Here is a 27939-nt window from a genome sequence, read left to right as displayed (position 1 = left end):
AATGGCAAACTACTCCACATCTCTGCCAAGAAAACCCCAAATCAGGTTACAAAGAGTTGAATACAACTTGAACAATGTAATAATAACAAAGGGAACTGCCAGATGAGAAAACCTTTTCTTCCAATCCATACCTATTGGTAATTAAGTTGCTTAGATCCTTGAGAAATTAAATGACTTGCCCAGGATCCCAGAGTCAGTCTACAAGTTTATGATCCCTAAAAAAAAGTGTATGGAGGGCAGAGGAATTGGAGAGAAGAAATGGGATTTAAGTAATTAATTTCTTAGCAGGTTGGTGTGGCACTGGGTTAAGTAGGTTTAGGTGGAATTGCCATTTTTATTAGCTCAGCCTATCGTGAGCATTTGATATTCTTTCAGTTGTTCAGATCTGACTTTTGTGTGGAAAATGTTTTGGAATTGTGTTCATATAGTTCCTGGCTTTGTCTAGGTAGGTAGACTTCCAAATATTTTATATTGTTTACAGTTATTTTAAATGAAATTTCTCTATCTCTTGCTGCTGGACTTCATTGGTAGCACAGAAATGTGATTTATGCGGATTTATCTTATATTCTGCAACTTTGCTAAAGATGTTTCTAGTAGTGTTTTAATTCTCTAGGGTTCTCTAAGAATACCATTATATCATTTGTAAAGAGTGATAATTTTGTTTCCTTATAACCTACTCTAATTCCTTTAGTCCCTTTCTTCTCTTATTGAAATGGGTTTAATCTAAGCTCTCACTACAGAAAGCAGGGCCTCTTCCCAGAGTTTTTGTCACTTTAAGCAACATGAAGAGACTTCTTACTCTAGAAGCAAGACTAATGTCAAACTATTGGAGAGGATCTCTCCTCTTCTCTCTCTCACCAGTTCTGGAACCTTACCCTCCTGTCCGAAGCAGGCAAATAATCACATGAGAGTCGGGTCACCATGCTTTCTGAGTCAAAAGTCAATTCTTGCTCAGGAGCCGCTTAGAGACACAACATGTAGGCAATCCCAGCCAATCCTCAACATTTTCATGTTCAGGACCTTCAAGAACTCTAGTGATTTTATTTACTTCACTTTTGTGTTGGCAATTTGCTCAGGCAAGTTTGTGGAGAGACTGTAGGTGCTCCTAGTGCTTCATTAGTCTTGTTCACCCTCCCATTTTAAGAGCTCTCTGTAAATTCATTGCAGAGTTTTGTTTGCCTTTAAAAGTTAAGTTTTCTGTTGCAGTCACAAACCCCAAAGCTTAGTACAAATTCTTTGGACACTAAGCCCAAGCATATAAAGTCAGTGATATGGCTTAGCAAGAAAAATAAAGCTGTTAAACTTCCTGCCAGATTATCTGAGGCAGCTGTTGATTTTAACTTATATCCAACTAAAAGGAATAAAGTTTATAATACAGATTTCATGTGTTAGGAATTATCTAAAATCAATGTTTTAAAAAAATTCTTGTACTATTAGCACAAAAGGTTATAAAATTCTAGGGGATCACTAGTAAAAATTTTTACATTACCAGTTTTATTTTGTGTACTGAATTTTTATGGGCTATTTCATGGTTAGTCTGTTAGAAAAAATATACATTATTAAGCATTAATGTAATGTTTTGAAGAATTATATGCAGAGAAATGTATTTTCAGCACTATCTAGCAAAAAAAATCAATTTTTTATGGTTTTGGGAACTTAAATCCCCATTTCCCATGGGTGCAATGTAAATGAATGGTTTTGGTATCTTACCGCTGATGGGCAATAGCAACTGGCTCACTCTCTGAGCCTCAGTTTCCTTATCTGTAAAAGGCAGGGGGGAGGGTTAGAGTGGGATTGGTCTAGAGGATCTCTAAGAGTCCTCCCGGTTCTAAATCTTTGACCCTTTTATTATCCAACCTGCTATAAAATTACAATTCAAGTAGTCTTGTTAAGGGACATTTTTGAATAGAAATAGGCAAGTTTTAAATTAAGGGTTTTAATATATTTTTTTTCTCCTCTTAAGAAAATACACTTAACACATTTATTTTAGTGCTAAACAGCAAATTTGCCATCTACATTTTTGGCAAACATTTTATTGATGCTCTTTTAAAAAATAAAACTTCCCCCCCCCCCAGTGGTTCCTTCCCTCCCCCCTTATAAGAAGCATAGTAGAGCAAAACAAATACATACATTTGCCACATTTCCTCTTATAAAAATATTTATGTGATTCTCCTTTCTCCTTTCACTTTATCCCGGAGCAGGATATAATGTCTATAAAGTGCTTCTCACAACCTGAGACCACTATATACATATATATATATATATATGCAAATACTGGTTAGTACGAGTTGCTCAGCAGGACCTAGGATAGCCTATGCTCATTGCCATGCCCCTCACACATGGGGCTTGGCTCTAATGGGGTTAAAGCCAAGTGGGGCAGTCCAGCCCCTCACTGACCAAGCAGCTTCATGCCCAGCCTGAGCGCAATGCAGAGAAAAGCGTGCCTCTCGCTGCTTCCCAATATACACTGAAGGGACCACCACTTCCCCCGAGGCCCAGCAGCCACCTGACCCACACTCTCCCCTGGGTTCTTTTTCCCCTTGGCCCAGAAGCCACCTGTGACACTCTCCCCTAGGTTCTTTTCCCCCTGTGGCCCAGCAGCTACCTGACACACACTCTCCCCTGGGTTCTTTTCCCCTTTGGCTCAAAAGCCACCTGACACTCTCCCTTAAGTTCTTTTCCCCCTTGGCCCAGAAGCCACTTGACCCATTACTCTCCCCTAGGTTCTTTTCCCCCTTGGCCCAGAAGCCACCTGACACTCTCTCCCTATGTTCTCGCTTCCACTTTTATTCAGTGCCCCCCGCAAGGCTGTGCCCCCCCCTGGCTGGGTGGTCCCAGAAAGGGCTAAGCTATCAGTCCCCCAGGATCTATGTCTCCTGAGCCTGCGACCACCTCCTGCTAACTGCGGGCACCACGGCCGTTTTGGTTCTTGGGCGTTTATCCCTGAAGCCTTCCCCCTGGCCATAAGGCTAGGTCCCCCATCATTGGGCTATCCTGGGCAGGGTACCACAAACTGTACTCGTCGGGGGCCCCACACGGGGCCTTCACTCATATTTGCTCATATAAAGCAATCTCTAGGATGGGCCTCCTCATACAATGAGGCCTTTTTACAAGGTGCGGGAAGATAATATAAAAGACAACACTTGTCTGTATTTGTGGCTTCCTTACACAGGGATAAGCTTGCTCCCAGTTAAGTTTTATCACCATTTGATGGCAACTCATAGCTCGCTTGAACAGTCAGCTAATCATTTGGGATTTAATCTTTCCTCCCAAATAAAGTTCCCTTAGACTCCAGGGCCCAAGGGTTGAAGCAAAGTCCCCAGAGGATTGGCAACTGAATTTCATGGACAAAAGCAAAGCTGAGATTTGGGCCCAACGACCCCGCCCTTGATTTGGGCTTGGCTTTGCTAGACAAGAGTCGGCCTTAGGAGACGGAGTAATGAGCATGTGGTCAGTGATACTACTCTAATAATGGAGAAGTTTATACAAACCACAGAAGTACCATCTTTTTTAACTCTCTTGATAACTTTTGCCAACCCTGAAAAGAGAAACACAAGGTCTAGTGGCAGTGGATTCAGATTATCCGGATTTTCAACACGAGATTGTGGACAGACCATTTTGACCTCTTTGCTTCGGCTTCCCATTACCCAAACGAAGCTGTGCCTACCTCATCAAGACGTGAGAACAAACAGATGAGAAGGAGAAGGTAAGCTCCCCCAAAGGGTTAGATTGCCCAAGGGGACAAGCAGTATTCATAACCATGATACTGGGATGCCAGACAACGTTAGTTTTCCATCGGTTCGCTGAGAGGAAAGCCGGGCGCACTCTGCATTTTGGCAGAGTAGATTTGAAAGGGTTCAGAGGAAGGGTAGGTGGACTCCAAAAACCTACTATTCTCTGAAAGAATTCAGTCCAAGAGAGATCTAAAGGTTCTCAAGAATGAAATTCTGAAGACACAAGCAGAAGGCAGCACTGGGTGAGAGCAGAATGGGGCGCGCTGCCCACACACACGGACGGAGGCTGGAAACAGGGGCAAGTACTTGTGGGCAGCCCGCAGGAGGAATCACGGGCGACGCTCAGAATGATCACGAGTTGGGGTAGGGGACCTTGGAAGCAAAGGAGGTTCCGACATGAACCGGAGAGAAGGCTGAGCCCATCTACTCATTCCCACCTCCGTTTAATCTAGCAGCAGCATGGTCATGGGAGGGGAAGGAAACACTATCAGGCAACTGAGGTAAGGGAGACAACAAAATCCGTTTCACTTTGGCAAGTTCAAGCAACTGGGCCACAATGAAATTCTGGGTATCGGGGAAAATTGGCAGATGTGAGAATTTGACTTGCCTCTGAAAGATCCTGGAAAATGGGAGAGAAGCTGCAAAGCTGGAGAGGGCAAACAAATGGTCCCGTTTGAGGAGCAGCATGGGAAAATGCTAGTTTACACACAGTAAATTCAAATTGCACTCAAGCCTGTCACAGGGCCTCTCATGCTATCGTGTGGGCAAGACCAAGAAACGAGGGCTTGAGGAGACTTCTGTTGGGCAGAATGAATTCTGCCCGGATGATCAGACCAGTCGTGGACTCCTAAATCTGTTGGGGGAGGCCTCGAGTGGAATGCTCGACTATGTGGGTTGTGCTGGTCAACATTGTGCTCATTTATCTGTGATAAAGGCAGAGAAGTGAGACTTCTCCAATATTCAAATATTCAAGAAAGATGGAGTAGGTGACACACAGAATGACAGGATTCCCAAAGACCCTAGAAAAACAGACAAAATCTGTGGAAAAAGAAGTTAGGATTTAAACATAAAGTGCTACATTGTAGTTAAAAATAAATTATCAATTGAAAGGATCACGTCTGAGGAGGTGGCTGTTCCTCTAAAAAAGATCTGGGCGTCTTAATGGTCTCCAAGCCCAAGAAGTCCACAGTTTGACAAATCAGCTCAAGCACTCCAGGGCCCTCCTGGGCTGCACCGAGCCCAGCCCTGCGCATACCTCCCTTCTCCCCGTGGGCCCAACGGCATTTACCGTTACTATGATAAAATCTGGGTTTTTGGATACAGCATAGATCAACATGAATAGGAGGTCAATAGGACTGACGGGAGGAAGGGAGAACATGCCATATGAGGATTGGTCAAAGGAACTGGGGAGGCTGCTTAGGCTGGACAAGAGGCTGGGGAAGCACACCAACCACCTCCAGTTCTCTGAAGGGCCCCCGCAGGGGAAGTGGTCAGTAAAGAACAGAGGAGAGTTTCAAGGAGATGCTGGAGAGCCCTTTGTCACTGATTCCACACGGCTCAAAGCAGGCGGAGTCCTTTCCGACTCTGAGATTCGGACACTTGATAAGAAAGCATCGACTTGCTGGGTGCTTTCTGAGGGTTCCAATGCAAACTGTGCTAGATCTCGAGACAAAGGAGGCGAGTTCCAATGCTGGCTCTGGGGGATTTGGGCCACTTGAGCCGCACTTCCCTCTTTCCCTCATCTGTAAAGTGAGGGGAGATGGTTTAGAAACCTCCAAGATCTCTTCCAGCTCAAAATCGAGGATCCAAGCCATTCTAAATGTATTTCTTTGTAAAACGAAGGAGCTCAGCTGGATGAGCAGAGAGGGGTGAAGCTTGGGAGTCGCGAGGTCCCGGCCTGCCTGTGGCACCCAGAGATCAGGCGCGTCTCTACAAGCACTCGGGGCCTAGGGCCACTAGGCTCCCGGCTCCGTGTCTCGCACTCCAGGGGCCCGTGGCCAGGGTCTGTGGCGGGCTGGCAGCAGGACAATTCCCAGGCCCCGAGAGCCCCGGGAGGTGAGGAAGTGTGGGCAGGGGCCGCTCCCGCAGCTGCTTCTCATCTGCGTCCTTCCCGTCCGGTCTGGAGGCCATCCTTGTCCTTCCGATGCTACGGGGTCCCGATGGAGCTGCTCACACCCACTCTTCTCCTCGTCGTAACCTTCCCTAGCCACACATGTTCTTGATGATGATTCTCTGTCAGCTCTGCCCATGAGCTGCACCATCACCCCGGTGGGGGGGTGGTCCAGTGTAAGGCTCAAGGGCAAGTCCTCTCCATTTCTTTGCCTCTGCACCCCCAGGACCAGGCCTGGTGCTGCTAGGCACAAAACAGGTGCTTGTTGGAGCCCATGATTCACGGCCACAGAGCACTGCCAAGAGAACGCAGACTTCTGCCTCACCAATAGTCAGGGATCATGGAAAACACCGGTTCACAGAAAGCCCTAAGGCGCTGTGTCCCTCGGGGAAAAGCCTGTTTTCTCATCTGTAAGATAGGTAGCCTTATGTCTGATCCCTGTCCCTCCTGGAGTGGCTGCGAGGATCCAGTGACCAGATGGACATAAAGCGCAGGTCTAGCCGAAGTGCCGGATCAATGAGGGATGACATCGTCGTCAACAACAACAAAGATAAAATAAATACTTACTGACTTGAAGGTCATATATTTTCCAATACTGTCTCATAAATCAATAATTCCTAAGTCTAAACGTGGGGTATGGAATGTGCACAGATTATCAGAGTCAATGAATCCAAGTCCCCTCGGACTGAGCTTCCTGGGCCTGGGGGCTGCACCCGGCCCAGCCTGCTGGGGGCCACATGCCCCGAGCCAGGGGACAGCTCCCACCAGGGCTCTCTGAAGCGTCAAGTCCCTTCCCAGGAGAGCCAGGAGCTACGACGCCCCAAGGATCTGGAGCTCGGTCTCCTCCGGCAGAGCCTCGTTCTTGCAGTAGATGAAGCAGCTGGCCTCCGTCACCCTGGGCAGCTGGTCAAGGGAGGCCACCACCGTGCCGTGCTCCTGAAGCGCCTCGGGGTAGGTGGGTCGGGCGTGCTCGATCCTCAAGGAGCGCCGTACCGGAGTCACCAGCTTCACGCCTTGTTTCTCCAGCAAACCAGGAGTTCTGGGGGAGAGGAAGAAGGGAAGCCCTTGTGCTGGGGTCTGCAAGGAGGGGCCTGGGGGAGGAGCAGCCCCTGCTGCAGGGCCTGCCAAGTTCTTCTCTGTCCTAGCCTCAGCTAGGTCCCCCCTCCCCCCCAGCTGCCCAGCGAGCACATGTGGACAGGCCCATTCAGGTCCTCCCGGGGACGGACATGTTCTGACAACAGGGGGCTTCTGGGCTGGGCCCTGCCCCCTCCCCTCTGCTGCTATGAAAAGTGACAGAGAAGAACGAAGGGGCCGGAGCAAGGACCAGCTGCTCGTCCCACCCAGCGAGAAGCCAACAGTCTGGCTCCTTTTTTCATTGGGATTCTCTCTTCACAGACCATGAGGAGGAATAGACGAGATCAGTAGGAGAAGGGCTGCCCTGCGCTGACAGTTTGGAAACTTGATCTGTCCCGAAATTAGTCTGGACACTGCCTTAAGCCTCCTGGTCATTCTCCAAAAATGCCAATGACATCGTCAGGACGTGGCACTGGCCAAACATTCAAGCTTCCTGCCTCAGATGGGAGGGCGGGTTCCCTTGGCCGGGCCTGCGGGAGCCCCCTCAGATTGTTCTCCTCCTCCCCTGGGCCCCTGAGCTCAGTCTAGGGACCAGCTTCTCAGCACCAGCTGGAAGCAGGGGCAGAGGGTCAGGACACCTGAGGATGGGACCAAGGGGAAGGAGAGGGGAGATCTGTCCCACCCTCATCCCTCTGACGCGAGCCTGAGCTCAGTGCTAAGAGCTGGGGAATTAAAGGGAGGACAAGGGAGGCCAGCCCCACCCCCGAGCTGGCCTTCAATCTAGCCGCTCCCTCAGCCTCCCCCCCTCCTCTACATCCTGCAGTCTCAGGGTCCACCAGCACTGGGCTGGGGGAGGGGTTTCTGGCCTTCCCTGCTGTCACCATGAACACAATTTCTCAAACATGGTGGCTAAGTTCTGAGGTTAATATGGAATAATGTCCCCTCCATAGTGGATTAAGGAGGCTTTGGGGGGCCGGCCTAGCAGGCTAAAGAGCAATCATGGCATTTCTTTGCTGGGAAAACGTGCAGCGTTCCCAATATGTTTTTGAGTCAGAGCTTAATTGTAAGTTTATATTCAACTTGATTTAAAATCTTCATCTTGTGGCCAGATGGGGGCATTAGATGCCCTCTCCCCATCCCCACTTTTCCCTGAGCCCCCAGCCTCCGTGATCTGCCCCCTCATCAGGACGCCTGCCCGGCTCCCGCGAATTCCCCATAATGCCCAGGGCGGGCCCGGACCGCCATGCTCTGCCCTCTCAGAAAGGTCTCTAATCGATCCTAATCCTCCCGTCAGAATTCTCCAGCTGCCTCGTATAGCACCATGGCTGTCACAAATGGTGCCCACTCCCAAGCGAGCCAGGAGCCGTCGGGAGAACGGTTGCCCCGACTCCGGCAGTGTTTGGGGGAGAAGACCTGGGCACGGGTGCACCCGACAAGGTCCTTACCTTGGCAAGGGGGTGATCTGCAACTTGATGCAGGGCATTAAATGATTGTCCTTGTACTTCTTGGCGATTTGGGGAGTGGCTCCAACTTGCACGCGCTCTCTTGGAATGGGGACCTCGGGTTCTTGGGCCCTCTCTTCCTTTGCCATCTCTTTCACAGATGTAGGATTACTTTCACTGGTACTTCCTAGGGGCGCTTCCAAGAACAAAGGTGGGGTTCAAGCCTAGTCTAACTAACTGAGCACAAAAGCCCAAGCCAAAAGGTAGTTATAAGGACTGAGGGAAGGGGAAGGGAGGGAAGCAGGGTTCGGAGGCATCGGTTCCTGCCTCTTTCCTTTTGTTCCAAGGAAGAGGTTAATATAGGCTGCTCTCTGCTCACCCCTGCCAAAGCTCTCCCTTCTCAGTGCGTTTCTACTCAGAGGCTCTGCCTCTGCCCCAACTAACAAGCCCAGATGTGCCCCCATGCTCCCCCAGGCTCCGCCTCCCTCTTCACCCTTTTTTCTTTCCTTGGCCAGTTGGATGGCTCCTGTGGATCTTTCTGTATTAAAAAAATGCTTTTGGTATCTGGAAAAACTCATTTCTCTTTGTGAATGTCGGGTAAAGAATTTACACTTAGAGCCAAGGAGACCGATAATCTAATATCTAATAATCTAACATCTGCCTCCAGCTGCAAACACTTTGAGCAAGAAGCCAAAGATCGGGGCTGACGTTTCAGTGCACTCTCGGGTCACAAGACTATTTTAAGGCAGGAGGATGTAATGGTTAGAGCCAGCTTCAAAGGCAGAAAGCACTAGATCCACATCTCACCCCCGACACCTGCTGTCCAACTATGGGACAGATCCCTGAAACCCTAATGAGGGAGGAGGTTGAGCTCCCAGGAATCCCCCTGCCCCTTGGGGCACTCCCTAGACCGAAGCAACATTCAACATCGAGGCAAATGGAGTCTGCCGTGGGTGAGAGCTCAGGGAGAGTGAGATCGCCAATGATAATGAAGGCGGCCGGAGCGTACAGAGGCAGAAGAGGACACGCAGAGTCATGGCAGCTTCCAAGAACTCTCTTGAATCTTACGCGTTTAACATGAAAGCTGTCCTAGAGGGACGGGAAACTCCACAGCAAAACTGGTGATGGTCACCAACAGAGATCCCCGAGAAATGTCAGGAAATAATCCAGCACCTGGTGAGCAGCAGCCTGCCGGAAAGCCCTGGAGCACATGCAGATCTGGAGAGCCCGCTCCGCTGCATCGGCAATGCTGCAGTCTCCACATTTCTCAGGGATCTCCTCATGGTCAGACACCCATCCGTATCTAGCTCACTTTTATTCCTGTCAAGCTGGAACTAAAAAGCTCTAAGCTATAACAACAACAACAAAAAAATCAGATTTCCCTGCTGTCTGGGCAGTCTCCCAGTGCTCTGGGTGCTGGTGCAGGCAGAGACAGGGACAGGGGCTTCAGCCTCAATGATGAAGGGCTTCCTCGGTGCCCTCTCTGTAGCCTCGAGTCTTAGGGGGCACCCAGGGCACTGAAATACGACCGACTCCCCGGGGTCCCCCCATGGCCACAGTGAGAGGGGAACCCTCCAGGTTCCATGGCCACAAGGCTCAGGGGAAAGGCCCAGGAAGGGCCAGAAATGTCGCATATCCTTACCTTCTTCTGTCTTCTTGGCGCTCTTCAGAACATTAAGGACAACATCCCGCAACTCTTGTATTGGCTGGGGGAAGGAAGCACATGGACACAGAGCATCAGGCAGGGTTCAAGCGGAACAGAGAGACAAAGGCCTTTCAATGTCAGAATCCTAGAAATAAAATGTCCTGAAGAGATCACACACACACACACACACACACACGCAAGTATGTATTTCACTTTTATTCCTGTCTAATTGTAACAAAAAGCCTTTAAGCTATGACTTAAAAAAAAAGTCCCATTTCCCTGCTGCCTGAGAATAATGAAGGAATAAAGGCAGCACAAGCAGCAGCAGGTTTCGCTCACTTTTAGGGAGGGAAACATGTTCCTGAAAAGTAGATTTTCAAAGGGCGTTTGTGTAAATTGCTTAATTCCCCCCAGACTTGCATTATCAGAGTGCAGTGAGTTTTTCCCAGGAGCCCTGCTGCCTCTCTGGCCCGGCTCTGCAAACTGAAATCAATCCTGGCTCTGAAAGAAACGTCATAGAATGGAAGAACTGTGTTCCAGGTACATGATGGGCATAGAGGACTTGGCATATTAATTATCCAAGGGGCCCAGGGGGCTACAGAACACCTGGCCCGGCCTCCATGCTCTGCTGCCCTCCCTCCAACCATTTATCCTGGAGCATCAAACACACCTCTGTCCTAACTGACATAAAATTGGGTTTTAGAACCTAGGTTTGATTCATGCACAAGAGAGAGAGATCCACCATCCTGCATGGGTTTTTAAAAGCAGCCAACAGCCCTTTCTGTCTCAATAAGAACATTTCAACATTCCAAAATTTCAGTTCTTTCTCCTACGGGGTCATTTCATGCCTCAGCTCTTAATGGCGCCTTTGGTCATGGTGTCCGATGCGTTTGCTTCCTCCTCTCAAGGTCTTTGAGGGGTCACTTAGGCCAGTCCGTCCGCCAGCTCTGGACAGCTGACCAAGAGGAGGGCCTTTGGGAGAGCAATCCCCAGGTGAGGGGATTTTTTCAGACATCCATGAAGAGGGACAGGGATTTCTATCTGAATGGGCAAAGAGAATACACAGATCATGGAAATTAAGAGCACTGAAGCACTCAAGTCATTTGGGCTTCACAGACTGGCCAGCTTTTTGGGGAGTGGGCCACACGATGTGCTGCTATCACAAAGGCTCGTAGAAATAACAGGTTTTGGTGTCAGGAAGTCTTCCGAGTTCAAATCCCACTTCTAGTACAAACTGTGTTCATTTAACCTGCTTTATTCCATTTCCTTATCTGTAAAACTAAAGGGTTGGAATAAATGGCTTCTGAGGTCCCTTCCAGCTCTGAGGCTGCGAGATTTGGGGCATTCCTATTGTGTAGGGCCCATCCTCCTTGAGATTCCATTTCACTCATGGAGAAAGATTCCATTTCACTCATGTGTATAATATGTGTTTAAAAACTTAAAAACTCTGGTCTCCAATAAAGTTGTGAAAGCCTCAGATATCGTATAGTCAGTACACGCTTTCACAAATCACATCAGGAGTCTGACTCTACACAGATGCTGTTCTGTTGCATAATTATGCTTAACAAACTTTACACCAGACAGTGAGATATATCATGTTGCTAAAAACCCTCAAAAACTGGTTCTGAGAAACTTAAAGAGCTGAAAAGTGCCTTGATGATCCCTCAGATTTTCCTTTTATTTTAGGGGCAACTCCAAGCTCAAGATCATATAGTGGAAAAGAATGGTGAAGCTGACTTCTGCTCACTCACATGTAGTCTCCCAAGTACCCAGAAGATAAAAGGTACAGGGGAGAAGGGAATAAGCATTTATTAAGCACCTAACGTGTGCCAGGTGTTGTCTGTGCTAATGCTTTACAAATATCTCAGAGCCTTACAAGCAGTCCCTCTACGACAGGGACAGACACCTTTCTTGGTAGCAGGGAGAACGTGCTCACGTGAATTCTGTGGGTCACAATACAAGGTACATAGAGAGCCAAATGCTTACCTCGGCCCCACAGCGAACGGCGGCCTCATACAGTCCTATCACCTCCGAGCTGTCTTGACTGGCCAGAAGCTTGACCTTACAGATCCAGAACGTGGCAAACTTTTCAGCCTCAGGAAAACCAGAGAGAATCGCCAGGATCTCATCAGAGCGCGCGCCCTAGGGGGACAAAGACTCCCTCATTCAAATGATTGCAATCCTCCTAGTGATGGTATAATAGAAGCAGGCAGTTCACTCAGGCTTGACCTGTATGGTTTGGGTTTTAAAAATTGGTAAAATTTTGTTGATTCCTTTTGTTTTTGCATCGCAGGCATTTCTGGATGGACCTCAACTTTCCTGACAATGGATACCACAGGCTGTTTTCAAAGTCCTCTCCTCTCCACTTCCCACCCCTTTTTATCGGAGGGAAGGAAGGAGATGACACGGTTCTGCCCAAGTCGTCCTAGCTCTTGGTAACTGCTGCTTCCTTTTCTAGTTATCCACTGACTACCCTTTAACAACACGTTCCGAAATGTTGCCCAGGATTGAAGACAAAGTTCATTGGCTTATATTCTCCTTAAAATGACAATATGATTTTCCTCTTTCTAGTTGACTAGTAGCTCTCCCATTACCCATAACCCAAAAGAAGGGACAAACACTTGTCTAGGTAGCAGGGAAAAGGCTGGTTTTGGGAATGTGCTCATATATTTGTTGATAGTTTATCACCAATATAGCACCCTCCCCCACCCCCCGTTTCCCCTTCACCTGGATCCCCCTTCTCCCTGGAGATCCCTGGACAGTCACCTCCCACCCCTCTCAACCTGGAGAAGTTTTGCAGCTCTAATCACTTTAGTTCTCACCATGACTAAAACGCCTCTCCTCCTCCTCTTCCCCCCTAAGCCTTTATCCTAAGCTCTTACCCAATGGCAGCCCCTGTTCTCAAATCAATGTCCCTGCAGGCCCTTCCCTTTTTCATTAGTCCCTCCACCAGAGAGCCATCTTTCACTCTTCCCTCCCCCCCCCCCCCCCCCCCCCCACACACAACATATAACATCTTTCTGGGTTGTAGCCATAGCCCCACATTAGTGAGGAAAGAGCTCTTCCACAGAAACCCCCAACAAATGCATACAGAGCTCCAGATTAGTCCCATTAACAGCTACATCGAATGTGAAAGGAGGAATGATTCTGCTGGTCAGCTCCGGTCTATCTATAGCTGCTCTGCTCAACCAGGAATACTGACTCCAATTTTGCTGGTCTGCTTTCTCTTAAAGCAACAGAAACCTGCAAGTTGAGAGACTGGGACCCTCCTGGCTCCTCTGCGGGTCCCTCACCAAGCCCCAAGGCGGCTTCCACTCACCTCTTCCACGAGCTTCAGGCACTCTGCCAGGGTGTTCTTAATTTTGTTGGAGAGATCCAGCTCTGTTTTCTTGTTTTCCTCCTCCTCTTTTATGCTTTTCCAGAAGGAAACATTTAATTTTTGCACATTTTGATTTTGTGCTAGAAGTTTCATCGGGGGTCGTTTATAAGTCTTTCCTTTGGATGCCAACCATTCTTCAAGCTTTTTCCTGTTGTGCAATTAAAAACAGAAAGCTAAAGTTCTCTGGGAAGGGGAAAGGGACAAGGGATAAGGGGTAAAGTTGATGCAAAACCAGAAGGGAATGAAAATCTGGTTGCTTCTCCCCCCCCTTCCTCCACCACCCACTTCCCCAAGGAATATGTAGGAACTCTTTGAAATTATCATTTGATGAGAATTTCAATCCAATGCCTTCTAACAATAATGCAAGCAGGGGCACACTCTATGCACACGGGTGCTCATTAGATGCCAGGGCCTGTTAAAAAGTCCATCTAGGATGTGGCTCTTGAACAGCGAGGTGCCAGTTCCAATAGTCTTGTGATGGAGAGAGCCATCTACACCCAGACAAAGGACTGTGGGAACTGAGTGTGGCTCATGACACAGTATTTTTACTTCTTCTTTTACTTGCTTTTTGTTTTCAATCTCTTTTTTTCCTTTTTGATCTGATTTTTCTTGTGCAGCATGATAATTGTGGAAATGTGTATAGAAAAATTGCACAAGTTTAACATATGTTGGATTATTTGCTGTCTAAGACAAGAGATGGAGGGAAGGGAGGAAAAAAATTTGAAGACAAATTTTTTAAGAGTGAATGTTGAAAATTATCCATATATTTGAAAATAAGTTTTCATTAAAAAAAAAAAAGTCCATCTACCTTAAGATGCAAACAATCTCTCAGATTCTTTTATGTAGGGCCCCTCTCCTTTCTCTGCAGTCCTTCAAGCTCCTCTACCTCAGTGCCAAGCTACAAGATTTCATGCTGACCCTGGGTTCTTTAACAGCGGATCAAGCAATCTTGGGTCACCAGTCCTGCCCTCCCTGCTGGTCACTCCCAGACTGCCAAGGAACCGGCCTTGGTCCCCGCCTCACTCAGAGCCTCCGATTGCCTCTCCTGACAAGCCCTTCCTCCTCATCCTCCTGTGCCCAAAGTCACTTTATATTGCCACCGTGTTGGCTCTGACTTTGTCCTGCTTTCTCTCTGCTCCCAAACTCCACTCTTTTCTCTCCCTGGAGGCCTCCAATCTCTCTCCAGCTTTCTGGTCTTACTGCCCTGGGCCTCAATACCACCTCCCACAGGGGCTACTTAATGGGTCTCCACCTCCAATAAGACAGCTCCCCATTTCTCCAGGTTTGCTAAGCACTTCACAAATATCTGATCCTCCCAATCACCCTGGAAGGCAGATGCCATTATTATCCCATTTTAGGTGACTTGCCAGGGAGCTGAATTTGAACCCAGGCCAGCCTGATCCCAAACCGCCATCCCTCTCCCCTCTGCGGCCTGGCTCGCTGCCTCTCGCCCACCCCTCCAAGTCGCCAGACTCAGACCCAAGCGGGTCGCGGCTGGCAGGCTCCCCAGTCTGCCCCGGCCCTCCAGGGCGGCCTCCATCTCAGGTCTGGGACCTGGGCTGTCGCCTTCTCCACCCCCTTGGCCCCTGGGGTCACCCCCCACAAACCCACGCTTCCTTTGGCCTCCAAGCACTGCTCCCAGTCAGGAAGTGAGGACGGCCGGCAGGCTAATGATCCCTGCCCTCAGGCCGGGCTCCCCCAGAAGCCCTTGCTGGTCCCCACTGCCAGACCTAGGTGTCTTATATGGACCTGGGCAGTTTCCATGTGGGACCGCCGGGTGGCGCCCGAGTTCACAGAGCACAAAGACTTCCTGAGTTCAAATCCGGCTTCAGACACTTCCTAGCTTGTGACCCTGGGCAGGTCAGCTAACCCTGTCTGCCTCAGTTTCCTCATCTGTGAAATGAGCTTAAGAAGGAAATGGAAAACCCCTACAGTGTCTTTACCCAGAAAACCCAAAGGGCACCTGACTGAAAACTGAACAAGTTTCCCCCCATTGCCCCTCCCAGAATGGCAGCCTCTGTGCCCTCAGCACTTAGCACAGGGCCTGGATTGGTGCTCAGTGACTGACTCCCTGTCATGTGTGTGGGGAATGCGTGGAGGACACCAGAAATCAGTGCTGAGCTTAGAGCTGGGGACGTGGCCATGGCCGGGCACTGGCGCCTGGCCCCGGAGCCTCTCCCGTGCCGTGCTCAGGAGCCCCACCATTATGGCTGCCGGGGGAGGGGCGCCTGGGCTTCGGAGGCCTGTCTGTCCCCCACTTTGCTCACGCCTGGGGGGAGGGGCCGGGAAGACCAGCTGCGGCCAGGTCCAGCAGATGTTGGAGATCCCGCTATCTGGACTCTACCTCCAGCCACCGTCATTGCCGTGGCTGCCTGCAGCATCCTGCCCACCAGGCCTCTCCTCTCAGGCGCTGCTCCCATTTAGCAGCGGCTGCTCCCGCCTGCTCCCTCCTCTGTTACCAGGTTTTCCTTTTTTCTTCCTCTCAAACCTCCAAGACTCAGGCTCTCCCCAGTTTCCCAAGCCCCCGCCAACTTGTCTGATACCCTCAGCATACGAAGAGGAAAAGACCACTGGAGGCCACCTGGGCCCTGGTGCCCTTTAGCTTTGGTATCTCCAGCCTTGGGTCATCTTATGCAACTTAAATGAACAGATGAGATCAACAAAAAACCTTTCTGACCAATGGCCACACACACAGAGATAAAATACACGGACATACATGTCAACACGACCATTGCGGTATCTTATGTGATTAAAAAACCAGTACAGATGAGCTCAACCAAAAAACTTGACCAATGGCGCTTTCTCCGTATTATATATGTACACACACACACACACACACACACAGAAATACAGAGGTATTGGTCAAAAACACTCAGAGCTTTCAGTCTTGGCTGGACCCAGTTAGTGTATATAATAACTTAAAGCCTCCCTCACTTTAAATTTCTTTCCCTGCACAGTCTTTCATATCCCCCACCCTTGTATTTATTCCCTATGGAAGGCAGCGGGGTCCCTCGCATTAGCCAATCCCTGGTCTCTGCCTGCCCGTGACGCCAGAGTGGGAAGCCCTCACATATGTGCCCCTGGGCTGCCCTGCCGTGGAAGGGAGGGCACGAGGCTGGCCCATACATTGGCCAGGAGTCACAGGCGGGCTGAGCAAGGCCTGAGGAGCCCCGTTCAGGCTCTCCAAAGGGATATTGCTAACCGCCTTTCAACAGCTCGAGGTCTGAAGACCATTGCTTTGGCTGAGATGTGACTTTGGAGTCAGAATTAATCTGCCGACTCCAAACCCAGTGTTCTTTTCCATGCACTATGACCACTTCTCTAGAAAGAGGTGTGAAGTCTTATTGTGGGAGGAAAAAAGAGACACAAATTTGAAGATGGGACAAGGGGCATCAAAAAATTTGGCTCCAACAGAAGGTAGGAAGGGGAGAGGTACAAGAAGGGCTGGAAAGGAACAGAAAGGATAGACTCTGGAGGGCCTTGAATGCCAGGATCAGTTCATCTCTCATTGGTAGGCAATAGGGAGCCATAGAGAACTTCTGAGAGTGACCTTGTCAGAGTAATTAGTTAGGACGATTACTTAGGCCGTGGTGGGAGGGACGGACTAACTTGGCATGGACTGGAGGTAGGAGGCCACTTAGGAAGTTTTATAATTGTCTATTTAAAGCTAAATTGTACCTTGGTCAATATTTGATTGTAGAAAAACAGATTTTACTTCTCATGAATAATAGTCAATACTATTACACAGGAAACAAATCCTCAATTAATTATCTAGGTTAACAGTAGCGTCATCACTTACCTTATCTTTGTATACATATTGATTTTATGAAACTGTCTAGTCAACTAATTTTTAAGAGGAAAAAATAATCAGTATCTACACTTACCATATAAATAAATTCTCCTCATCCCCTGAATTCATTTCTGACCAACGGGGATAAGAGAAATATGGATATACTATTATACGGATCATCACCTCTATGGATTTGTGTATAGCATTGCCCATTTTGGGATGCCATGTTTTCAGAGACTAAGCCCAATACCTTCGATCCTCCTCGTTTTTCTTCCGCTGGATATTCAGCTTGACTTGGGGGACAGAGGCGTCAGGCAAAATCGGCTCTCGTACTCCTTCTTCACTCGTGGTTGGCTTTGTCTGGGTGACACTCTGGGGCTGAGCTTTGGGGTTCAAGGCTCTCACAGCACAATTCCAGGGCACAGGCCCCTTGGCCTTGGAGTCCACAGGCTGTGGCTCTTTTTTCAAGCTATAACTAAGCTTGGGGGGGGGTCCATATGGGTGGACTTTCGGGGTGCCACCTACCAACTGAGTCTGTCTTGTCACAGTCCTCAATGGCGGCGCCATCACCGAGGGCTTCCTTTCAGGAAAAGGCTGCACCAGCTTTAGGTCTGGCTTGCCATTATCGTGCCTATTGAACTTTGCTATCTGCGGCACAATCGGGTTTGTCCTCGGGAGGCTCCTTTCTGCGATCTGTTTGTTGATGCCATTCTCCTGTAGCTTGGCTCCGCTGCGACCCTCTTTCTCGTTCTCGTTGACCTTTCCGCTCTCTTTCTTCATCACCAGTCTCCGTGATTCCCGAATCCTGGCAAGGCTCTGAACCAAGTGAGAAGGAACCGTCCTTGGGTGCTTGTCTCGTGGTCTTTTGCAGCTCGTCCCCTCGGGGATCTGTTGGCACTCTCCCGTGGGCACCCAGACTTGAATCCTGTGAACAAACGGCTTGTTGACTTGGTCTTTCAGCAGGATGCCGTTCTCGGCCCCCTGGTGCACAGCTTGCTTTGGAGCCAGGCCCCTCTTGCTGGGACAGTCTGAATTCTCCTTTGATTTAGCTGTGCTGCAAAGCTCAGCTTCTGGTTTCCTCTTCAGCTCTACCAGGCTTGGCAAAGGACAGTTCTCTTTGTCCGTCTCCTTCGGAAAGTCGCCTAAGGACTGGCTCTCAGCGTGGCCCTCGGCCGCAGGGTCCATCCACCCACCAAGTCTGCGATTTGTCGTCTTCTGCTCTGCAAATCTCCTCAGACACTGGGTCTCATGTGATGGTACAGACCTTCTGGCCGGCTTGTGCACAGCAGAAGATGCTATTTTCTGCAGCTGGTAGATGTGGGTATTCCTTGAGAGTTTACAGTCTGGCTTGGAGGAAAGGGAACCTGTGATTGGTCCTTTCCCCAGAATTTTTGGTGCTGCTGGTTTTGGCCTTTGGGTTCCATTGACATTGGAAGATCCCGGCTGGAGTATATTACCAGTGGACCTTTCAGCAGCACACGGTTGGGTCCATTTAAATGTGTCATTTTTTGGTCTAATAGTCTGAAAAATAAAAGCACAATGCATAAATGACTACTACAATATATTCAAAGGCAAAAAACCCAGTGAAATGTAACGACCTATTTTAGTTTGGAGAAAATGAGGCTATTTCTCATCTATAGGCAACTTGTGGAGCTCAAGCACCTCCCTTTAGCTCCACTGGGACTGGGCAAGGACATCTGGTGTGGAATCTACAGAAATGAAGCCATCTGTGTCTGGGCCACACTGGGGGCTGTGGGAGGTCATGGAGAATGCTGACAAGACGAGGTACTCCCGGGCAGATCACACACCTGACAATTACCTCCAGTCTGCACACAACTTCCCCTCTCTCATCAGCCAACCCTTTGTTTCTTGGACCTTTTCAAACAAACACGGGGCTCCTTGAGGGTGGACGCCGTTTCCCTTTTGCCTTTACCTTGCCATCTCCCAGCACAGAGCCCGACACACAGTAGGGGCTTAACCAAAGGTTGCTGAAGATGCCTATAAGGGATCTCACCATCTTGCTGCTCCTCTCTCTGTGACAGCATCACCTTCTTTAGTCTCTAAGGCTCAGCGTCTCAGCATCACCTTTGACTTACTTCCCTACCCCCTTTGCTCTCTCCCATCAATTAACTTGTTTCCATTCCTCCTGTGCAATAGCTCCTCACTGAAGCAAAATGCTCCAATAGCAATATAACTTCCTTCCCATCCTGTAGTCACCACCTTCAGTCAGGTCCTATGACCCCGTGGCTGGGATATTGCAATAGCTTCTCAACTGGTCTTTGTATCATTTTTCTCTACCTCCCAAATCTCTTGGAAATCCACTTTCGTCTTCATTTGTCCACAGAATAAAATATAATTCTTTGGCAAGGCATTCAGGCTCTCCATAGTCTGGCCTTCAAAGTTTCCAGTCTTTTTCCCCCATCATTCACTGACATGAATTTTTTATTTTTACCCACAATGATCTACTACTTATAGCCAGCAAGATTCCATGTGTTTTTCTGTTTTTGTGGCATAGCTATAACAATAACAATAATAGCTAGCATTTGTATAACATTTTGCAAATATTTCACTACATCCTCAAAACCACCCTGAGAGGTATTATACCTATTTTAGAGATATGGAAACTGAGGCCGAGTGACTTGCCCAAAGCCACACACAGCTAGTCAGATGGTCAATCAGATCTTCCTGACTCCATGCAGGATTCTACCTTCTGTGCCACAATGTTTGATAACACTCTTACCTTCTTTTCAAGATCAAGATCTAGTTTTCCTGCACCAGACGTGATTTCTGTTATTTTCTCTGAATTGCCCTTTTCTATATCACTCAAGTTGGCAGTTATAATTTCCTGCCTCTTATTATTACTCTTTTCATGTCTGTCACACTTTTTACTATATTATAAACTCCTCAGGGGAGGGTACATATCTTGGAATTTTTGTGTTCAATTCAATAATCCACCTCACCTACAATCTCATTACATAGAATAAATTAATTCAGAAAGTATCTTAATAGTGTTTAGTGACTTAGAAATCCCAATAAGGAGACCTTATTTTTCTGTAATCTTTGGTACAAAAGCAAAGCTTTTAAATTTTTATTAGCATTTGATGTTAGGTATATATATTTTGGGGAAATTTCTGCCACAAATAATTCTCTAGGTTATTGAATTTTTTGTACCAATGAGCTGTGGGCCATTTTAAGACTAGAAATTTGTGATCAGAAATCCTCTATAGCCAAATTTCTAAGAGCCAACATGGAGAGCAGCTCTGGGGACCTTGATAAGGCTGATCTGCGCATTGCATTATGGTCTCACTGGGCCTATAAGTCTTTAATAATAAAGGAAGTACCATGACACTCCAAATAGTTAAGCAAAGGACTTCTTGATCTATATAAAATGTTCTAAAGTAGATGTTAAAAAAATTTGTGGTTTGATGTCTATATACAAATTTACAAAGTACAGAAACCACCCTGTCCTAATGGAAGGAGGCAATTTTGACTTTATAAATGTCACTGGGACTTGGGATGAGACTCTCCATTGGACTTCGACTCTGGAAGGGTGCGTGCTATTCATGGGAGTGGGGGAAACACTAAGAAGATATATTTATGTGAAGAAATTCAGGAGAAAATCCTGTGAGGTGGAGTGAAAACTTGGGACTAAAGTAGAGTAGCACAATCTATTAAGTTCTTGTCGGGAAGTCTAGGAGCCTGAACAAGGAAACCTTGGATGAACATGGGCATAAACAGAAGGCTTATCATTGACTTGCACCACAGACCACTTTGACCGAGGGAGTAACTAGTTGAAGACACTTGAATCCAGATCCTAGGCCTGGTACAGAAGTGATGGAGTAGTTGTATCATCTGGTATTTATAGCAAAAAGTGGAACAGCTAAAGATCTAATTTGCTTTTGCAACATTTTTATCCTTCAAAGTAGAGGAAGTGGAAGAGAAACTTCTCTTCAGGATTTGATTCTCATCTATAAGTTTCTGGGGTATATTTGATGGGAGGCTTTGGATTAAGTGGCCAATCCCTCATAAAATCTGTGCCTCCTTGATTGCTTAGCTCATGTGCCAATGGACCAGTCAAGGTTTAGCTCAACTGCTGTCCCTTAGCCTTGGAAACGGATACATTTGATATCTGTGGACATGTTTCTCATGGTCCCATTTTCTTAAAGCTAACTTCCCACCGCATCCTCCTCCCCTAGAGAAGGTTTACTCCTTGCAGGGACAATTTCATTTTTGTCCATTTCCCTGGTATGTAGCACAATGTGTAGCATACAGTAGGTGCTCAATAAATGCTTGTTGAAAGAATGAAAAAAGCCAAGCACATATTTTGGGAGAGCAGATCTGAAAGGGTTTAGAGGAGAGTTTCTTAACCCCGGGAGGATCTCTGAACTAAAAAAAAAAACAAAACAAAACCCAAAAAACCCCAAACAATTGGTTCAATATAATTGGCTTCCTTTGAAATCTTATTCATTTAAATTTATTTTTGAATTTTACTTTTATTTTTTCCCCAATTACATGTAAAAATTTTAAAACTTTAAGTTTTACAATTTTGAATTCCAAATTCCCATCCTCTCTCCTTTCTCGCATATTGAGAAGGCAAAGCAATTTGATAAAGGCAATGCATGTTCAGTTATACAAAACATATTTCCGTATTAATCACGTTGTGAAAGAAACACAAAAAAACCAAGAAAAATAAAGTAAAAAAACCCAAACCAGTACGCTTTGAAATGCATTCAGATTCCATTCTCTGGAGGTAATAGCATTTTTTTTTTTTTTTTGGTAATAGCATTTTTTACCGTCCTTCAGAAGTGTCGTGGATCTTTGTATTGCTGGGAATAGCTAAGTTCTTTACAGAAGATCACTGAACAGTATTATTGTATTGTAAGTATTTAAAAACGATTCTGAGAAAGGGGTCCTAAGTGTCACCTGACTGCTATGAAAAAGGTCCACGCCACTGAAAAGTCTATAATATAGAGCCCCTGCTTTAGATAAAGGCAGTTAGAATCCAGCAAACTGGGGAAGTCAGCCCTGGTTGACTGGGAATGAAATCCTGAAGGCAATTCTCAGGTAAAGGAAAAAGGGCAATTGTGTAAGAAGCCCAGGTACAGGGAAAACCCCAAACTCCAGATTTTAAAATATGTGTCCAGGAGCTGCAAGGCTGGATGATGGAGGAGGCAGAATCATGTCATGGTCTTAAATAGCCATCGTCAGTGATGCTAGAATTTAGACTAAGTGGAGGCTGGCAAGGAAGGCTGCGAGTAAGAGAACCTCCAGGTCCACTGAGAAGTGCCAGGGAGGTGGTGGCCCTGCTGTGGGTGGGACTCCACTGGCTTCAGGGTAGGTTTGGGGGAGAGAGGCCACTGTGGGACAGCCAGGTTCGATGAAGCTCAGGTGAATGAGTGGGCCTTAAGCTTAGTTGGGAGAGGATGGTGGGAGTAGGGAGTCTTTGTCATGTGGAAAAGGAGTCCACTTGTTCAGCTGGATCGTGGAAGGTGAAACCAGCAGCAATGTGGGGAAGGGGCAAAGAAGCTCAAAGCTGCAGAAAAACCACTTCCATCAGCATTTAGATCTACGCTACTCCAAGGAGGGCTGGGCAGCGCCCGGAGGTAGGAGACCTCTCCTCTCTTGAAATCTTCAAATGAAGGATGATCATTCTGGGGGGAATCTTTTCTAAGTTGTTGGGCTATGTGGCTGGAGCAGGGTATAGGAGAGGGCCCTTCCAATTCTCAAATATTGCAATTAATTTCTACTTACAGATCTAGAGGTTGGTGGCTTTGAATATAGTTTCTGGTCTTTGAGATAAGGCCTGTAGAAGAAGAAAAAAATAAAAAATCTCAAGATCACAAGGGAACTAAAATGTGACCCTCCTGTTTAGATGCAGAGATGTCTCTCCATATCAAGTCTTACATCTTAATTCCTAAAAACCATTCATCCTATTAATCAGAGTAATAGCTCACATTCATATAATGAGTCCAGGTTTGCAAGGGATATTTCAGAGATTATCTTGTTTGAACATTACAACCACCCTAGGAGATAGGTGACCAATTTACAGATGATGAAACTGAGGCAAACGGGTAAAATGCCTAACCCAAGGTCACACAGCTAGTATGTGTCTGGGGCTAGATTTGAACTTGGGTCTTCCAAGGGCTCATTCAAACAGACTAGATGATCATATCATTTCTTAGTGTATTTTCTGGGTCCATGGTGCAGTTAGACCATTTCACTTACAGTCATCAAACACTTTCACTGACACTTGGATAGGGTCATTTGGAAACTGACAGATCTAAGTAGAATAGCCATGAGAAATGAAACATCATTGAAGAGTTCAAATCCCATTTCGGCCTGCATGACATTGTACACATTTAACTTTTCTAGGCCTCTTGTTTCCTCATCTTGAAAATGAGGGCTTAGGTCCCTCCAGCTCTATGGCTGGGATCTCATGAATACTATTAGTAAAAAGGGGTGTAGCCTTGGGCTGATAGCTTCTCTTCACAATCCATCTCCAACCCCTCCATTATGGTCAGGCTCCTGGGAGCTGCCTTGAATGCTCCCCTGGACCTCTCCGTTGATCCATTGGTCCTTCATCTTCACCCTTTTTTACCTCTCTGCAGCACCAGGCATGGCTGACCACTTCTTTTTCCTAGGTCTGCTATCTCTCCTTTCTGCATCTGTGGGGCCCTTCTATTTCCTGGCTCTCGTCCTCAGTATTCTTTGTGGGCTCATCAGATACATTACACCCCCTTCCTTTAACTCATCTTCCCTGTGATTGTCAATGGAACCTCTGATCTTGCCACTCTCTTGTGTGGGGAGCTCCAGGGGCTCTCTCAGCTTCTGGGATAAGGCCTAAACTCCTGTGCTTGTTTGGCTTTTAAAGCCCTTCATTATCTGGTTCCTGTCCCTCCAGCTGGACTGTACTCCCTTTCCCCACCTCCCCTTTTCTCAATCCATAGCAGGAGTCTAATCCTACTTTGGGCACTTGCTAGGGTTCTCTTCCTTCTGGGAAATTATCCTTGCATAAATGTTGCATTGACTTTTCAATGGATGGATTTTCCCCTCCCAATGGCAGAAAATGACTTTTTTTGTTTTGTATCCCTCATACCCATCACAGTGCCTACTGCTCAAAAAAACACCTGATGATGTATGACTGGAGTGTTCAGGGCTGAATATGTAATTTGGGGAATCATCTGTACAGAGATGATCTAAGGGACTTTAAAGAAGTCTTCAAAAGAGAGGATAGAAAGGAAGAAGATCCAGTAAGGAACACACGAACATCAATGATAAGCTAGCAGGATCATCCATGTAGCATCTGTGCAGCAAAGGATCCTGGGAAGGAATGGTCAGAGGGAAAGGAAGAAAACTCAGGAGGGGCAATGGCCAAAGCCACGGAGGGTCAGAGGATGTGGGAAGAGGCAACAGCCAATAGAACCAAGAACCTCAGAGAGCTTAAAAGAAAAAGATTGAAGAAAGCTGTTAGATTTAACCTGGTAATCCTGGAGGAGTAGCTTCAGCCAAGGAATGAATGGATGGAGGTCATTCCTTGAAGAGTCTGGTAAGGAAAGGGAGGAGGCCATTTTCAAGGAAAGGCATCCAAACTGCAGCCACGTGTGATCTCTCTTTCAAAGAGAGAGAAAGAAAATGGATGAAATGCCTCTAAAGCTATGGTAGGTAATACCCAGTTGTAGAACCTTTATCTTGAAATTCCTAGAATGTTCAGGCCTTGGCAATAGGCCCCAAATGAGCAAAAGCAAACAACCAGAGAAAAAGGAAAGCAGTCACTCTTAACATACAAGCCATCAACAAGACAATGGTTCAGAGGTAGGAATTTTAGGCAGAAGTGATCAATAGTGTTCACACACAGGCACACTCACTCACTTGGTGTTTGGGCATTTTAGCTTCCCTTTGGCTGCTAAATACTCCTGGAGCTTTTTTCGCCGCTCTTCTGCAAGAACAAATTAAAAAAAAAAAAAAGAAAGAAAGAAAAAAAGATATTAATTTATAATTTCTTTTAGTCTTCTTCAATTCATATAAGCTGTCATATTTCTGGGCTCAAACATCAGGATGCACTGTCCTTTTATAGACAGTGGAAAGAATGTGGATTTGTGCTGAGAGCCCCAAGTTCAATTCCTAACTCTGCTACTTATCATCTGTGGGACTATGGGCAAGCCCAAACCTTTCTACCTCAGTTTCCTCAGCTGTAACAATGGAGCTCATTATAGCACCAACCTCCCAGGATTGTTGTGAGGGTCAAAGGAGATAATACTGCTTAGCTCAGTGCCTGGCACATAATAGGCACATTATTATTATTGTTATTGTGAGGATCATAATATGTGTAAAATGCTTTGCAAATTGTCAATGTCAGCTCCAGCTAACCGCACTATAATGATCACGGCCCCATCGATGATGTGTTACAATGTATCACAGTAAAGTGACGGGAACTGCAATGGAAGTAGATTAATAATGTAATTAACATGGGACTGTGATGATGCAGTGACAAGATAATTAAGGATGGTTATGTTGCTACTATTGCTACTGTGGCGGAGCACCGCGAAAGCCCCTGCCGGCTTTAAATGCCTACACTTGTGCCCGGCCCACTTCGGATGGGCAGGTGAGTTTGGAGTAGCTCTCTCTCCCCCTCCTGCCATGCTGACAGGGGTCACTGACTGACCCCTAGCCCTGGCCGGGGGCATCATGACAGGCTACGGCCCCGGGGGACAGAGCCCTAGTGAAGTCAGCTCATGGGGCGGGGCACGGGCTCACCAGCGGCCATGCCGTTCCCGTCCGGACTCAGGAAGTGGCCTTGGGTGGGGGCAGGGCTGGCCCTGGAGATTTTGAGCTCAGGTATTGGGGTGAGTGGGGGGACGCCAGCAGATCTACCAGGCCCCCGGTGGAGTGGAGAGGCAGGGAGTAGGGGTTGGGGGTCAGAGGACCTAGATTCGAAACCTGCCTCTGACATTCGCTCCGCGCTTAACTGCTCTGAAACTCAGTTTCCCCACTTGTACAGCGGGGCCAGGGGGACCCGAGGCGGGTGGGGGCACACCTCCCTCGCCTTCCCAGCCCGGGCTTGGCGGACACTCACCTACGGCCGCGGCGTGGGCCGCCGACCCCACCATGACTCCCGCAGCAGCCTGGCCTCGGGCAGCTCTAGGCTCCGGACTCTCCCCAACGCCCACCTCCCTCTCCTTTATCATTGGTTGCCGTTGTTTTGAAACCGACCAATGAAAATCCTGGAAGGGATTCCGGGCTACTGGAAACGGACCGTTTGACGATTGGCTGTCGCGTCACTTTGGCCCGCCTCTGGGTCTCGGTGATTGGAAGAAGGGGCAGTTCGGGGCGGGGCGGGTTTGGCTTGCGGCGGAGGCGGGCTGTTGATTTCAGTTAACTGCCGGGTGGTGGCGGGGCCCTGCTTGTGGCCCGGCGCGCGAGGCCGGGGGAGGGCGGGGAGTCGGACCCCGGGGGTTCTTACCAAATGTGGGGGACCCAAGGGGGAGTGGGACTTGGGAGGCTCGGGGACCTTGGGAGTCGCGGGGACATCGGGAGGCACTTGGGGGGCATTGGAGGTCATGGGGAGCATTAGAGAGTGCAGGAATCGGGGAGACTTCAGGGGCATGAGAATGTGGGAGTGTTAGAACTTTGGGGGCATTAGGCTTGGAGGGTTCGTGGGGATTTGGGGGGCACTAGAGAATGCAGGGCCATAGGGACTTTGGGGGGCACCAGGGGTGTAGGTGTTATGGGCACTTTGGGGGCACCAGAGAGTAGGGGTCACTAGAGAGGGCAGGGGTCATGGGACTTCAGGGGCACTAGGAGTGTAGTGGTCATAGGGATTTTGGGGGGCAGAGTATAGGGGATATGGGGACTTCAGTGGCACTAGAGGTATGGGGGTCAGGGATTTGGGGGGCATTAGGGGTGTAGGGGTTATGAGGACTGACACTAGAGATAAGGGGAGCCTGAAACTTTCTCTCTGAAATTCCTTCAAGGAGAAAGTCTCCTTGAATTCTGGCCTCTGTAAAAAACCCTGCCTCAGGGAAACGGGACAAACAGCTTCATTCTCTTATCTACATGGGGCTAGTTGAGTCTGGGAGCTTATTTAGTTCCAAGATTTTCTCCGATTCCAGCTCAAAACTACCTGGAGCCTCCAACAAGAGCTGCTAGCCTAGGCTTCTATTATAAAATAAGCCAATTTGGGGCTCAATCCTTGCAGAGGACTTAATATGCCAAGGAATCTCTCCCTGGATTAGCAGCAATCTCTGCCTGCTGAAATGATATTCTCTTTCAGCATTACCCTCTCTTTATCTTTCTCACCTATTTCCCTAACAAGACTTTATACCTCTCTGTCAGGATTTCTCTGCTAGAAACTTTATACCTCTCTGTCAGGACCTTGCCACCAAGGAATTCAGCCTTTCTATTCATGCATAGCAAAGGCTGACTTCCCAATGCCAATAATAAACTTCTTTTACCAGTCTAGCTTTTCTGGTTTGTAAATTCCTTTTAGAAGGACTCTGCGTCGCCAGAAGGGGGGGTTTCCCACAACTCCCTGCCCTGTGCTGAATCCTAGGGGAATCTAGGGAAGCCAAACATCTTCCTTTGGTTCCCTGAACCCCAAACCTGCCACTAACCTCATCAAATGTTGGGGTTGGGACTTCTGGTAGTTGTAAGGGTCATTGAGACTGTAGAGTGTCAAGGTGTGTGAAATGAAGGGGTACAGAGTGTGAATATCGTCGGTATTTGGCGGTCTGGAGAAAGTTCTGCTACCTTTTGTGGAGGAATCTAT

At 47.8% G+C, this 27939-nt stretch overlaps 1 protein-coding gene and 1 long non-coding RNA gene across 2 annotated transcripts in view; one reads left to right on the top strand and one right to left on the bottom strand.

Moving 5' to 3' along the window:
* Window positions 1–665: 665 nt before the first annotated feature.
* On the bottom strand, window positions 666–26374 carry CKAP2L (cytoskeleton associated protein 2 like). The gene is made up of 9 exons (XM_012540483.3): window positions 26248–26374; window positions 25044–25110; window positions 22926–22977; window positions 17425–18695; window positions 13325–13532; window positions 11992–12147; window positions 10003–10066; window positions 8364–8556; window positions 666–6883 (listed from the first exon to the last, which is right to left on the bottom strand). The coding sequence occupies exons 1-9, from the start codon at window positions 26357–26359 to the stop codon at window positions 6655–6657; spliced, it is 2352 nt and encodes a 783-aa protein (XP_012395937.2). The 5' UTR covers window positions 26360–26374; the 3' UTR covers window positions 666–6654.
* LOC116421268 overlaps window positions 25491–27939 on the top strand; it is a 71888-nt gene continuing 69439 nt past the window's right edge. Inside the window, exon 1 of the long non-coding RNA XR_004231569.1 lies at window positions 25491–25776. This is a non-coding gene — a long non-coding RNA (uncharacterized LOC116421268). The remainder of the gene's footprint in view (window positions 25777–27939) is intronic.

The sequence above is a fragment of the Sarcophilus harrisii genome, chromosome 2, assembly GCF_902635505.1.
Source record: "Sarcophilus harrisii chromosome 2, mSarHar1.11, whole genome shotgun sequence".
NCBI classification, from domain to species: Eukaryota; Metazoa; Chordata; class Mammalia; order Dasyuromorphia; family Dasyuridae; genus Sarcophilus; species Sarcophilus harrisii.
This window is presented reverse-complemented; position numbering and strand designations above follow the sequence as displayed.

Bases quoted from the DNA above. Each gene is read 5' to 3' on its own strand.
- CKAP2L (XM_012540483.3), bottom strand. From the start codon at position 26,359: ATGATAAAGGAGAGGGAGGTGGGCGTTGGGGAGAGTCCGGAGCCTAGA. The intron at 12,148-13,324 runs GTGAGTGGAAGC...TTGTCCCCCTAG, and splicing joins GCCTGAAGCTCGTGGAAGAG to GGCGCGCGCTCTGATGAGAT. The intron at 8,557-10,002 runs GTAAGGATATGC...TGTTCTTGGAAG, and splicing joins CGCCAAGAAGACAGAAGAAG to CGCCCCTAGGAAGTACCAGT.